Here is a 16,229-nt window from a genome sequence, read left to right as displayed (position 1 = left end):
TTTTGTTTTCTGGGTGACCACCTCCCCCAATCTCCCCAGGCAGAGTTCTATCACGAATATATCTCTGCCACCACGCGATCTTATGCTTGTCGTTGATTGGTCAATGCATCACAGTGGTACGACTTTCAAAAACGCGCACCAAACCATTGCAATGCAGGTGTTCGATTTTCGAACCCAACGAAAGCGTGCGCGTTGTTTGTGGATTTTGGCTGTTTTCAGTGAGAAGCTCATACTTTTACTTTCCTTAGCACAAACCGAGTGGCAATAGAACGTGTTCGCTGTCAATACCACGAAGTGCTTTCCTTTCTTCATATGTCTTCGCCTAGCGATCGACAGGGCCGTCAGCTTGATGAACCGACTAACACCTTAGCAACCGTTATTCCGCCGCATGAAATTATTTTCTTCTGAAATTATAACTATTTCACCCTTGACAGTGCATTTATTTTAAAACTTGTTTTCCAGTAGTAATAAATCAACACTAGATCCCTCTAATAACAAAAATACGCAAATAATACGCGTAGTAAAAGTCTTGTGGTGTTTCACCACAAAATGGCGGTGTGTGGTGGCAGAGATACTTTCGGTGATCTAACCGCAAGGAACTCTGGGAAGGAGAATGCACCTCCCCCTCCAAAAAAAATGCCGACAGTTTCTAATGATCAATCAAAGTCCATCCATATTAAAACAATGGCCTTTTCACTGAGAGTTGACGTTAATACGTACACACGCCAGCTGACTGGTTGGGCAACCAACTCAGAGTCTGAACGTATTAACCATATCAACACAACATCGGAAGCGGAAACGGAAGTGCTCAAATTATGCTAATGATTTTTAAAATGGCGCCATCCATTCTGCTAATGATCGTAAACATTGCACTCTTTATTATCTATATATGTGCTCAAATTTACGAATCAAATTTTGTCAGACCCCATCTCCCTCAAACTTTTGCTGGAAATGCTAAATTTTTGACGACCTGGAATCTGGTAAGTTACAATTACGGTACAACAAACATCAACGAAACTGCACTGCGAACATTGTTCATTAACCCTGAACTTCCGGATTTCCCTTCGAGTCACACTGTTTTGATGCAAATGAGACAATAGTGGGACAAATAGGTTTTATCTGGCCAAGATGGAAGTTGTTTTAGTTTCATCGCAGTGGTTTCTCGTTTATCGTCCCAGTGCAGAGACGGCGGTACTAAATTTTGCATGAGGGGCGAGATCTGCTCGCCAACCTTGCGCGGAAAACGCGACCTCACTAGGGGGGTCCAGGGTCATGCTTAAACATGTTGAAATCTAGACTTTCTGAAACGCTATCTCCTCTGTGTGTGTTGGTTTTTTTTTTGGGGGGGGGGGGCAAATTTTGATGTCTGACAAAAGGTTTCAGCTTGATTTTCTAGCTCCTTCCCCCATTTTTTTTGAGGGGTAACCGGATTTGTGTGTCTGTGTAAATATTCACATACTTTATGCATGATGTAAATTTTGTTATTCGCATTTTCCCGATTCTTGTGCATTATGCTGTCATCATACTACTGTCATTTTTCATAAAATCTTTCAACCTTCCCTCCTGTATCAAATGAGGAGCCCCTGATGCCATGACTCTACCCTGTACACAGGACTGTGCGTCATGGTTTGGAATCATTCCCAATGATCGTCGGAGTACAACACCTCAAACTTATAAAATCTATCCAACTGTCTATGCAAATTGCATTCACCAGCCTTCCTCTGACAGGATTTGTTAACCAATCAGTGTACACCTTACTGAAAACAGGTTATGTCATTGTAAAATGCGGCCTGCAACACAAGCTCTAACTGATTGCTGAGTGTACAAAATTTGCATATTTGTAGGTAGTTGCACAGTTAGAGTGCATGTACGCCAGCGGCCATGAATTTAGACTAAATTTTAATCAGATTGGATCCATTCGTGTGTTTGTTCAGCATTATTTTCTCAGAAATATGCGTCAACCGATTTCTACCAATCTTGATATAAATATGTGATCTCTTACATATCCTTTTCTATCTGATGAAATGCAAAATAAAATAATTTGCATAAATTCTAAGATCCTGGTAATAATCATAATCTCAAATGAAATTTACTTCATTTTAATACTCAACACAATTTTATTGGAGCCAAGCTGCTCAATTGTCAGTGTAATGCGTTAGGCTTGAGCAGTGTCAGGCCCTAAAAACAGGACTACTGGTAGTAAGCCCAGATTCAGCCAAGATTTAGCCCAACCATCTAAACAGGTTAGTGATGAAGGGATCTGTTCAATCTCATCTATGAATGAACCTGGCCTAACTTTAGCTTTTGTTTGACTCTTGTTTGGCCACGGCCATAAAAAACACACCTCAGATATTCTCCTGTTACTGGAAAATACTTTATTTTCCCTTGTAATTTATATTTGCTGAAGGGATGGTTCATTGAAAATAAAATCCCGTGAATAAACCTTTTTTCCAAATTTTACATTCAACTCGTCAAAAATCAGTGAAAATATATTCAATAAAAATAACCCAAAAGTGAAAATAAAGTATTTTACAGTAATTGATGTTTGCATCAGGCCCACCAATGATTAGATCTCTCCCTTCTACTATCTGAAGTTTGCTTTACACCAAACTGACACCTATCATGCAAGTAATGCCAAGAGCTTATTCAAAATATGGAACGTTTCGTCTGCGACACATATTTTATGGATGTAATAAATCGTTTGAGTTATTTCTTTTTTAAGTAATGATAAATAAAACTTTAGAGAAATTGAGAGCTGAGATGGCTCGTTCTGTGATGGCACACCACCACCGCTAGCTTACCAATTTCATTTGCCCACATCACATTCTGAGTTACTGTGTTTGCTCTTTTTAGTCCCCGTTTCAGGCGCAGCATAACATTTTCCCAGGGACTCTGCAGATGTCAATGAAACTTAGCAGGTTGTGAACAAGTCTGTGTTACATATGCACATAATTTTTTTTTCCAGATCTGAAAATCATAAGTGTGTCTTTTTAACGATTTTCATCATAAATTACCTCTCCCAACAACACTAAGAGAACAACTCAGAATAAATAATTGGTTGAGATTGTAATGCTAGGGTTTTCAGTGACGTCATGACCTTGATCTGCATCAGTGACAGAAATGGAACACAGTCTGGTTGACTCCCATGTGCGAAGCACAAAATGGGAGTCTTTGCAGTTAGTGTGTCTGTATGTGTGTATGTGTGTATGTGTGTATGTGTGTATGTGTGTCCGACTGTTCCACTGCTATCTCAAGAACCATACATTGGTTTTTGATGAAACTTGGTGCATAGATGCTCTGGGCCAATGCGCAGATTTGATTAGGTTTTGGTAAAAATCCATGCTCGTTAATTACCTAATTTGCATGATAATTAGCTAATTTGTAGCTGTTCTATGACTGTTCCACTGATATCTAAAGAACCACTCATTGGATTTTGATGAAACTTGGTACATAGATGCTCTGAACATATGCGCAGATTTGATTAATTTTTGGTAAAAATCCGTGCATATTAATTACCTAATTTGCATGATAATTAGCTATTTTTTAGTGGTTCCATGACTGTTCCACTGATATCTAAACAACCACTCATTGGATTTTGATGAAACTTGGTACATAGATGCTCTGAACTAATGCTAGGTTTTGATTAGTTTTTGGTAATAATCCGTGGATACTAATTACCTAATTTGCATAATGATTAGTCAATTTTCGGTTTTTCCACTGATATCTCAAGTACTAATCATCACATTTCAATGAAACTTGGTACATAGATGTCATACGACACTGCACAGACCTGATAGTTTTTATGGTAATATCAGTACATATTAATTACCTAATTTGCATAATTAATTAATTTTCAGCATTTGATATAAGTAGTTAGCATTACATTTCAATGAAACTTGGTACTTACATACTCAAGGACTATGCAGAGATTGATTGTTTTCGATAAATATTTGTGCATATTAATCACCTAATTTGCATAATTAGTTAATTTTCAGCTTTTCCACGGGTATCTCAAGTACTAATCATCGCATTTCAATGAAACTTGGTACATAGATCCTTTAGGACTATGCAGAGACCTGATTAGTTTTAGGGTAAATAATTGTGCATATTAATTACCTAATTTGCATAATTAATTTTCAGCTTTTCTACTGATATCTAAAGTACTAATCATCATATTTCAATGAATCTAGAATTATGCAGACCCAATTAGTTTCCGGTAAATATTTGTGCATATTAATCACCTAATTTGCATAATTAACCAACTTTCACACTGATATCTCAGGTACTATACATCACATATCAATGAATGTACATGGATGCTGTAGGACAATAGACAGACCTGAATAATTGTGGGTTAAAATCTGTACATATTAATTACCTAATTTGCATAATTAACCAATTTTAATCTTTCACACTGATATCTAAAGTACCGTAAAAACTCCAAAATTTCGACTGGTTTTAAATAATTTGTGTTAGAAATGTGACGTGTTTTTAGAGTCAAAATTAAGGTGCATTTTCGGACGGTCGAATTTTTCAGAATAGAAATCAGCAAAAAAAAATGGGGATGATAGACAGTGTGCTTCATTAGTTTTTAAAAAATGCAATGTCCGTCAATTGACGTAAACTTCCTCATGTTTCACGGTAAAAGCAAAGGTCGTGGCCGAGTTGTAACTCAAAATCTAAACAAAGTCATCAATCAGTGAGTATTATGACAAGCAAAACAAAACATCAAGACGCGGAGAAGAGGTCAGCACAAAACTAATAGGTCAAAAGACAAAGCTGTCTCGCACTACCTAGGAAAACTTGTGAATGTTCGAAGTACAGGTACCCATTGGACAAAAGATACATGGAAGTTTAGCAAACGATCTCCCCGACCCAGTGCAATGTATCCGGTTAGAATCAAAGCTCACGTGTCCCTTATTTGAGCACCGTACCGGTGATTTGAGGGACCAAATTCTGCCGTAAATTCGCCCTTGGATTAAAAAATATAATGGGATTTAAGAAAATAAAATGGGACTTTTAAGGTGTATTTTGGCGTCATTTTTCGGACATTTCAATCAATCCTGCCGGCTAAAATAGAGTCTAAGTTTTACCGTAGTCATTGACGTCTGTCTATTCAAGAGTACACGTGTATGATTTTTATCGTGACTAGCGTGAGCGGGTAAGCTTCCTTTCGAGAATGAGCTGTTATCACTGTGAACAATGTTAAATTATTCTTCAGATGACCAGTTTATTTTTTAAAAACAACTAATTTTTTTATTTAAAAAAAATCATGCCGTTTTCGCATCATCCAGCTTTTTGATTGGTTAATTAGCGATTTGACCTATTTGACCTAAGAGAACATGGCGGATATCCTACAGCATCAAACGTTTATACGAGACCGGAATCATTCGCTTACGATGAAACTAAGTTGACTTTTATTTGTATTTCATAACCATTCAACAAATTTATTTTGTGTACATTATTATAATCACTACTGAGTACAGTAATAATCAACAATTCAGAAACGCAGCATGCCGAGATTTTTGTGTTCGTTTTTATTTGAAACTTCGTTTATTTAGAATATATTTTCGTTACCAATAAAATAAAAATCTCTCAGTCAATCAGAAACCCGGATTCATGCCTTTGAGGAAGGTCCCGTTTGAACGCTCACATCGGTTTTTTTTTCGTTTGGGGGAAAACTAAAACTGGTCGCAATTTTCGAATAAGAATGAGTCGGCAATTTTTAGTGGAGTCGAAAATTTGGAGGTAAATAAAACACCGAAACCCGGCAAATAAATAGGCGGTCAAATTTTTAGAGGGGTCGAAATTTTGGAGTTTTCGCGGTGTTAATTATTCCATTTCAATGAAACTTAGTACAAAGATGCTCTAGGACAATGTACAAACCTAATTAGTTTGGGGTAAAAATCTGTTCATATTAATTCCCTAATAAGCATAATAATTCATAATTTTTTGGTTCTGTTACATTGCGCAGACCTCATTAGTTTTACACTCAAATCTGGTCATATTAATTTTCTGATTTGCATAATTAGTTTTCAGCTAAGTAATTTCGAATTATATTTAATGTGTCTCCAATACTCTCAGCACATGGGAGTTCTTTCTAAGCTTTCTTTGATTTTTGTTTGGTTTTACATGAAAACAAAATCTTGTAAAAAATGGTCGGAAATGTTGTTGTATATTTTATCTTTAAACTGTAAAAATAGCATCCATTATTAAGAGCCATCACAGAAATACCAGATCTCAAAGTTGAAGATCAGTGAAAACACTTTGCAGTTATATTTATGAATTTTGGCCAGGCACAATGACACATGTGGTCTAAATATGGCTTCAGTTGTCATGGCTACTGGATAAATGTGTTATACCATTACAAATCTCAGTGGAAACGGTAAAGGGGTGTCAGGGCTACATTGGGATGGGAATTATAGTGGTAATACTGAAAAATAACAGGTCCTGGTAATATACAAAGACCTGAATTAACAAAGAAGTCAAGTTATTAAAAATACATAAATGTTTACTCATATTTATGAATGCAGTTTCTTGAGCATGTATGAGACTGTTTGGATGCACTTGTATCAATGGAAGTTTTCAGTTATTAGTACCTACAATACTAGATTAAGGGAAATTACTTTATGATGAGTTGTACCCACATAGAGTACATATTAATTCACCTTTTTGCAGATGTTCCATGTATTATTTTAACATGAGTATTTTATAATTAAATAACAAGGACTGTGACATTCATGTCTTGTCTTTTCTATTTCAGAATTTCCAGACATTCTATTTTGGGCTGTGCATTTTAACTGATTTGGTTTTGTCATGTAACAAACGAAGTAAATTTGGAAGAAGACTTTGCAGATTTCGGGATTGGTTTTTGGCAGCAATTGCATTCCCAATTGGAATGGTGAGGCGACCATTTTAAATATATTTTTCATCTAAAAACAGTGATTCAAACTTCAATCTTTGTACTATACTGACTTCTTTGTGTTTTGTCAATTACTCTTAATTGTCACTCTAGACAGATGGTGATCTTTCTATAAAGGTAGTCACACAGGTGGCAAGCTAAAATGTAGTACTGTAAAATACTTTATTTTAGCTGGAAATTTTTTTTATAGATTTTATTTTCACTGATTGAATATAAAATATAGGAAAAAAGGTACATTGGTGGATTTTATTTCAACTGAATCACATTCCGTCAGCGAAAATAAGTTGCAAGCGAGATAAAGTATTTTACAGTACTTTAGGCGCAACAAAAGCATGCATTTCATCTTTATAAATATTCATAAATTCCCAATTTGAACTGAAACGAGCGATTCTTATTGGCTGATTGTATAACATTGAAACATTTTCAAATGATGTTAATTTGCACCTTGCTTGTTAATTGGCTGGTTTGATACAACTGATATTAAAATTTATGAATATTTATGAAGATAAAGAATGCTTTTGTTCTAAAAAAGAGTACCGATAAGTAAAATTATAGAGGAAACCCTGAACACAATAAAAGAACATAGTTTTTACAGAGGTGTATGGTATATGAGGTATATGAATTTTCCCAGAACATTTTTTAGTGTTCTGACTGATTTGCATATGAAAGAGGTGTTAATTGACTTACCATAAAGGGGTTAATTATTCACTGGGTTTTATTTTGGCTTATTTCACCGACTAGAAAATGCGATAAATTAAAACCTAGTGAATATGTAAAATTTAGCATAGAACACATTATCTAAATGATAAAACCGTGAATTCAAAACCCACTGAATATGCCTGAAGAGGTAAATCAGCGAAATTTAAACCCAGTGAAAATTACTCATTTTACAGTACTTATTTTGTTAACCTTTTTATAGCTTGGTAATGTCTCAGTTTGTACTCGTTCATCTGCACAAAAGTGAAAGTTGCCATTTTTGACTCCCATGTGCGAAGCACAAAATGGGAGTCTTTGCAGTTAGTGTGTCTGTATGTGTGTATGTGTGTATGTGTGTATGTGTGTGTATGTGTGTCCGACTGTTCCACTGCTATCTCAAGAACCATACATCGGTTTTTGATGAAACTTGGTGCATAGATGCTCTGGGCCAATGCGCAGATTTGATTAGGTTTTGGTAAAAATCCATGCTCGTTAATTACCTAATTTGCATGATAATTAGCTAATTTTTAGCTGTTCTATGACTGTTCCACTGATATCAAAAGAACCACTCATTGGATTTTGATGAAACTTGGTACATAGATGCTCTGAACTAATGCTAGGTTTTGATTAGTTTTTGGTAATAATCCGTGGATACTAATTACCTAATTTGCATAATGATTAGTCAATTTTCGGTTTTTCCACTGATATCTCAAGTACTAATCATCACATTTCAAATGAAACTTGGTACATAGATGTCATACGACACTGCACAGACCTGATAGTTTTTATGGTAATATCAGTACATATTAATTACCTAATTTGCATAATTAATTAATTTTCAGCATTTGATATAAGTAGTTAGCATTACATTTCAATGAAACTTGGTACTTACATACTCAAGGACTATGCAGAGATTGATTGTTTTCGATAAATATTTGTGCATATTAATCACCTAATTTGCATAATTAGTTAATTTTCAGCTTTTCCATGGGTATCTCAAGTACTAATCATCGCATTTCAATGAAACTTGGTACATAGATCCTTTAGGACTATGCAGAGACCTGATTAGTTTTAGGGTAAATAATTGTGCATATTAATTACCTAATTTGCATAATTAATTTTCAGCTTTTCTACTGATATCTAAAGTACTAATCATTTACATTTCAATGAATCTAGAATTATGCAGACCCAATTAGTTTCCGGTAAATATTTGTGCATATTAATCACCTAATTTGCATAATTAACCAACTTTCACACTGATATCTCAGGTACTATACATCACATATCAATGAATGTACATGGATGCTGTAGGACAATAGACAGACCTGAATAATTGTGGGTTACAATCTGTACATATTAATTACCTAATTTGCATAATTAACCAATTTTAAGCTTTCACACTGATATCTAAAGTACCGTAAAAACTCCAAAATTTCGACCGGTTTTAAATAATTGGCGTTAGAAATGTGACATGTTTTTAGAGTCGTGGCCGAGTTGTAACTCAAAATCTAAACAAAGTCATCAATCAGTGAGTATTATGACAAGCAAAACAAAACATCAAGACGCGCAGAAGAGGTCAGCACAAAACTAATAGGTCAAAAGAAAAAGCTGTCTCGCACTACCTAGGAAAACTTGCGAATGTTCGAAGTACAGGTACCCATTGGACAAAAGATACATGGAAGTTTAGCAAACTATCTCCCCGACCCAGTGCAATGTATCCGGTTAGAATCAAAGCTCACGTGTCCCTTATTTGAGGGACCAAATTCTGCCGTAAATTCGCCCTTGGATTAAAAAATAAAGTGGGATTTAAGAAAATAAAATGGGACTTTTAAGGTGTATTTTGGCGTCATTTTTCGGACATTTCAATCAATCCTGCCGGCTAAAATAGAGTCTAAGTTTTACCGTAGTCATTGACGTCTGTCTATTCAAGAGTACACGTGTATGATTTTTATCGTGACTAGCGTGAGCGGGTAAGCTTCCTTTCGAGAATGAGCTGTTATCACTGTGAACAATGTTAAATTATTCTTCAGATGACCAGTTTATTTTTTAAAAACAACTAATTTTTTTATTTAAAAAAAAATCATGCCGTTTTCGCATCAAAATCCAAGCCAAAATATCGTACTACAACATCAATCTCTTCGCACTGCGTTCAATAACATTAACATATTTAAATAAGCTATGGTAATTTGAACACGTTGGCATCATCCAGCTTTTTGATTGGTTAATTAGCGATTTGACCTATTTGACCTAAGAGAACATGGCGGATATCCTACAGCATCAAACGTTTATACGAGACCGGAATCATTCGCTTACGATGAAACTTAGTTGACTTTTATTTGTATTTCATAACCATTCAACAAATTTATTTTGTGTACATTATTATACAGTAAAACCTGTCAAAACCGACCTCTGGATAAACCGACCTACTGTCAGAACCGACCGATTTATGTAGTCCCGAAATTTCTCCATAGACGCCTATGTTAAAACAACCTGTGAAATCCGACCACTGTCTACTCCGAATACCGACCACATTGATCGGTCCCAAGTCCAATATTCACACTGAATACATCGACCATCCGACCAGTTGCACCACATCCGCTATCTAGTAATCCGGTCTGCTCGACCTAAAAAGTGTGCATTGTGTTGAATTTACCGTGAACGTCACAGAAACAATATCAAATCTCACACTACACGTAACGTCCCGTGTAAAACAATAGCAACAGATTAAGTTTTTCACACCACACGCCCACGCATCGCGTGGTGTCTGGACAGTATAATGACCTCGGATATAAACAAATGATCGGGGTCGTCAACTTCAATTGCGGTGAAGCACACTGCATTATCACTTCTTCAACGATCAAGACATTGAGTTTTGTGCTTTCGAATGTTTCCGTAAAGGGGGCTTCAAGATTGAAATTTATGATGACGAAGAAGCAGACAACAAAGAATTCGGAAACCTTATTTAGCAAGTTGCAGACCAGCAAACACAGTGTAGCGTTGTAAAATACCTCCACTTTGATGAACGTATACCGACTGAAGCAATGTATGACGGCGAGTGAGAGCAACAGATTGTTAAGAATTTTATTGCAGACAAAGAAAACTATGAATCTACAGACAACGATGACATAAATTGCAACAACAGTCAAATTATCAACCCCCACAACAGCAGTGACTTGACGCGTGGCGATGTGCTAGACATGTTGACGAGATTACAAAACTTCAATTACTTGACAGATATCCAAAATTTCATAATTCAAACGGAAAACAAAATTGTTGAAAAAAGATGTTCTTTAAAGCAGTCAAAACTTGATGATTTTTTACATCGTAATTTGATTCATTGACTTAACAGCAAAATCGACTGTCTGCATAAATTATGATAATTACTTGTAGCTCTCGTGAACTTACGTTGTGATGTCATTCAAAATAGACGCCTTCAGTTACGATACGCAATACTTACCCGGTCTGTTCCAACAGTTATTTTAATGTTTATTGGTTTCATGTACATACCATAATATTCTTGTCTTGTTTGGTAATTTATTTTATTGAAACAATACAATAAATGTAAATACATGTATAATCACCGGAGGCAAACTCCGGTGTCTTTCATTTGTTCCATGTTTACAGCACATGTAATTGTTGTTTCAATCGAAGTCACGCCCACCCTGAATAAACCGACTCCCTCTGAAAACCGACCATAGATCCCAGTCCCAGTCATGGTCGGTTTTGACAGGTTTTACTGTAATCACTACTGAGTACAGTAATAATCAACAATTCAGAAACGCAGCATGCCGAGATTTTTGTGTTCGTTTTTATTTGAAACTTCGTTTATTTAGAATATATTTTCGTTACCAATAAAATAAAAATCTCTCAGTCAATCAGAAACCCGGATTCATGCCTTCGAGGAAGGTCCCGTTTGAACGCTCACATCGGTTTTTTTTTTCGTTTGGGGGAAAACTAAAACTGGTCGCAATTTTCGAATAAGAATGAGTCGGCAATTTTTAGTGGAGTCGAAAATTTGGAGGTCAATAAAACACCGAAACCCGGCAAATAAATAGGCGGTCAAATTTTTAGAGGGGTCGAAATTTTGGAGTTTTCACGGTACTAATTATTCCATTTCAATGAAACTTAGTACAAAGATGCTCTAGGACAATGTACAAACCTAATTAGTTTGGGGTAAAAATCTGTTCATATTAATTCCCTAATAAGCATAATAATTCATAATTTTTTGGTTCTAATCACATTTCAATTAAACTTGGAGACATAGATTTTCTGTTACATTGCGCAGACCTCATTAGTTTTACACTCAAATCTGGTCATATTAATTTTCTGATTTGCATAATTAGTTTTCAGCTAAGTAATTTCGAATTATATTTAATGTGTCTCCAATACTCTCAGCACATGGGAGTTCTTTCTAAGCTTTCTTTGATTATTTATATGAGACCCATATATCTCGCACATGCGTGGTGCGACAACTACCACCCTTTAATTGATCTTTTCATTGTTATTTCATATTTTCAGCTCGTAGTTCTCATGTTCTGGTTGATATATGCAGTTGACAGAGAACTTGTTTTTCCAGAATGGTTGGATAAAATATTTCCTTCATGGTTAAATCATGTTATGGTAAGTAATATTTATAATAAAGAAAAAAATGCATTTCTGTTTTGAAATGTCGTCGTTGTACAATGTATGGTGTATAATGTCACTTAGGATTTAAAAATCAAACAATATAAACTTCAAATTAATTGTATTAAAGATAAATAAATAATGCTCATTACTGGCTGGTTAATTAAAGAAATCTATTTCGAAAACATTCCAATTTTATTCCAATGGTTAATGAAACAGTTTGTTTTAGTTTGAATTCTGAAACTTATAAAACTTCAAAAATGAAAGAAATGGATTTGTTGTGTCGATAGTACTTTAGATTTTGATTAAATTGTTTCAATATTTTGATATAATAATGTTAAGGTGGTAATTAATTTTATCCCGAAAATAATTGATACCACAGTTTTTATTTTCTCACTTTCTCTCATTTGTTATTTTTGAATGAAACGGATGTAATACTGTAGAATACTTTATTTTTACTTGGAATTTATTTTTGCTGAAGGAATGATTCAGTGAAAATAAAATCCAGTGAATATACCTTTTTTTTTATACTTTACATTCAACTCGTTAAAAATCAGTGAAAATAAATTCCATACAAAACACCAAAAAAGTGTTTTCAGCGAAAATTAATTCCAGCGTACAGTAACCTATTTGCTCTATTAGTAGTGCATATGTTTAAATATATGACAGAATTATGTCCATGGTGAAAATAAGTCAGACTTTGGGTTTATTTGTCTAATTATAAAGTTGCTTCTAGTGAAGCAAACAGGGCATAATTGTAATCAGAATATTTCAGACATTTTGACCAAAATATAATATTTTAAGTAAATCAATCAAATGCCATGTAGTTCAGCTTCAGAAGAATGTGACTTCTATTAATATTTGTTGTGTTATTTTTTTTCAGCATACAACAGTAATTCCATTTTTATTTGTCGATATGTATTTAGTACAGCATAATTATCCATCAAGAAAATCTGGCATCTTTGGTACATTTGTTGTAGGACTTACGTATTTAGCGTGGTAAGTAGCATAACCAGCAGTTATGTGATAAGTGCTGAATCAGTTATTATTAAAGCGTTACTGTAAATGCGTCAAATATTCACTGGTTTATAATTCAACTATTTTCGCCTATAAGTAAAATCTGCTAAAAAAAATCCAGTAGAATAACAATAGAACTTGATGAAATCGCTCAAAATATCACTGAAAATAAATAGTTTTACGGTATCAGGCAGGAAATGCAGCACAAATTCAATATCTCACTTTACCACACAATGCCTGCAATTACCCACAATCCTTTGTGATTTGTACCTACATATATTGGTATGTCACATATAGAGTAACCTGTAGAGATGTTACGACACAATGCCTGCAATTACCCACAATCCTTTGTGATTTGTACCTACATATATTGGTATGTCACCTGTAGAGTAATCTGTAGAGATGTTTATTTAAGGCAGTGTGAGCCAAATTGAAATGTTAACCCACTGAGCATATGTTACTGCACACATGCAGTGCATTATGGAAGAGTAATTACCCACATTTTTTAAAAACAAATCTTAAACATTCTGACATTTCATGGCAAGCTCACCATAATTTCATTACATTCATTTTATGGCAAGCTCACCATACTTTCACTATGTTCATTTTATAGCAAGCTCACCATAATTTCACTATGTTCATTTTATAGCAAGCTCACCATACTTTCACTATGTTCATTTTATAGCAAGCTCACCATACTTTCACTATGTTCATTTCATAGCAAGCTCACCATACCTTCACTATGTTCATTTCATAGCAAGCTCACCATACTTTCACTATGTTCATTTCATAGCAAGCTCACCATACCTTCACTATGTTCATTTCATAGCAAGCTCACCATAATTTCACCATGTATTGCATAGCAAGCTCACCATACTTTCACTATGTTCATTTCATAGCAAGCTCACCATACTTTCACTATGTTCATTTCATAGCAAGCTCACAATAATTTCACTATGTTATTTTCATAGCAAGCTCACCATATTTTCACTATGTCCACTTCATAGCAAGCTCACCATAATTTCACTATGTTATTTTCATAGCAAGCTCACCATAATTTCACTATGTTATTTTCATAGCAAGCTCACCATAATTTCACTATGTTATTTTCATAGCAAGCTCACCATAATTTCACTGTGTTCATTTCAGGATGCTGTACCTGGGATTTGTGTTGGATATATGGGTGTATGGATTCCTTAAAGTTTTATCAGGGGCATATTTTGTTTTATTCTTTGCTTTCTGTGCAGTTTTTCTATTATCTTTATATATAATTGGAGAAAAACTCAACAAAGGCCTATGGGGTGAGTAACATAGTAATTCTGTGATGTTGTGATTGATGCTAGTTCTTCTTGATCTCATAATTATGATTGTCTTTTCTATGTGATATTTTGTTTCTGATATGATTATAATTTGACCCTTCTCTGTGGTATGATTATAATTTGACCCTTCTCTGTGGTGTCATGGTTATGATTTGACTCTTCTCTGTGGTGCTATGATTATGATTTGACTCTTCTCTGTGGTGCCATGATTGTGATATGACCCTTCTCGGTGGTGCCATGATTATGATTTGACCCTTCTTTGTGGTGTTATAATTATGATTTGACCCCTTCTCTGTGGTGTTATGATTATGATTTGACCCTTCTCTGTGGTGTCATGATTATGATTTGACCCTTATCTGTGGTGCCATGATTATGATTTGACCCTTCTCTGTGGTGTTATGATTATGTTTTGACCCTTCTCTGTAGCGTTATGATTATGATTTGACTCTTCTCTGTGGTGTCATGATTATGATTTGACCCTTCTCTGTGGTGTTATGATTATAATTTGACCCTTCTCTGTAGTGTTAGGATTATGATTTGACCCTTCTCTGTAGTGTTAGAATTATGATTTGACCCCTTCTCTGTGGTGTCATGATTATGATTTGACCCTTCTCTGTGGTGTCATGATTATGATTTGACCCTTCTCTGTGGTGTCATAATTATGATTTGACCCTTCTCTGTGGTGTTATGATTTGACCCTTCTCTGTGGTGTTATGATTATGATTTGACCCTTTTCTGTGGTGTTATGATTATGATTTGACTGTTTGATTTTTTTTCTTTTTCACAGGTTCAAGAAATTATATAAATATTGGAGAAGAAATGGAGAAAGTGGATTAAAATATGACTATATTTATTTATTGTGGTACTGCTGGCATTGTCACAGTTAAACTTGTAGTATAAATCTTATAAATCTTGGTAGCACCAAGTCTCACTCATGGTATTTTTGGATAACAAATTTATTCTAAAACAATTTTCCAATTTTAAAAAAAGAGGTTCATCAAATCTCTCTCCTCATCACCATTTTGTTTTTAATATGCATATTAGTAACAACCGCAGTTTTGGTCATACTTATGTAAATTAGTTATTAGCACACTTTTTAGTGTCAGGCATTTCTGAACATAGTGCTGGGATAAGGTTTGGAGTTTTCGACATGAATAGAGAATTCTTCCTGTATCGAAAAATATTGGCCAAGTCGTTTCAAGCATGACTTTGGTATTTGGATTTGGTTGGAATAGCTATGCAAATGAAAATGTTTGAAAAATACATTCGCGATCACATGGTACCTGATAAGTATGACAAAGCACTTAATAGAGCCTATTGTTTTTATGCAATTGAATACCAGTCTTCTGACATCAATGGTAGTTTGTGTATTTATGTTGTGTTTTCATTGGGTTGTCATGGTATAAGTCCATAATCACAGCTCGTTGTGTTCAGTGTAGTCTGGCAAATTCGGGACTTCTTTTTTGATTTTACAAAAAAGTATGATTGATTGTCAATTTTGCCTTTTTAACGTGATCGCGAAAACTAGTGTGACTGCAAAAAAAATCCTGACTGGACGCATCTGCAGGTGACCCCTGCGTTGGAGTGAAAACCACAGTTAGTTTTCGCGATCACGCTGAAAGGACTAAAAGAACAATTAATTATTTCTTTTT

At 34.8% G+C, this 16,229-nt stretch overlaps 1 protein-coding gene across 1 annotated transcript; it reads left to right on the top strand.

Moving 5' to 3' along the window:
• Window positions 1–830: 830 nt before the first annotated feature.
• Window positions 831–15,561, top strand: LOC102805605 (androgen-induced gene 1 protein-like). The gene is made up of 6 exons (XM_085507674.1): window positions 831–980; window positions 6,764–6,901; window positions 12,137–12,238; window positions 13,125–13,240; window positions 14,408–14,559; window positions 15,365–15,561. Exons 1-6 carry the CDS (start codon window positions 834–836, stop codon window positions 15,412–15,414), a joined length of 705 nt encoding a protein of 234 aa, XP_085363800.1. The 5' UTR covers window positions 831–833; the 3' UTR covers window positions 15,415–15,561.
• Window positions 15,562–16,229: the final 668 nt, after the last annotated feature.

Source organism: Saccoglossus kowalevskii, chromosome 14 (genome assembly GCF_978046115.1).
Source record: "Saccoglossus kowalevskii chromosome 14, keSacKowa6.1, whole genome shotgun sequence".
NCBI classification, from domain to species: domain Eukaryota; kingdom Metazoa; phylum Hemichordata; class Enteropneusta; family Harrimaniidae; genus Saccoglossus; species Saccoglossus kowalevskii.
This window is presented reverse-complemented; position numbering and strand designations above follow the sequence as displayed.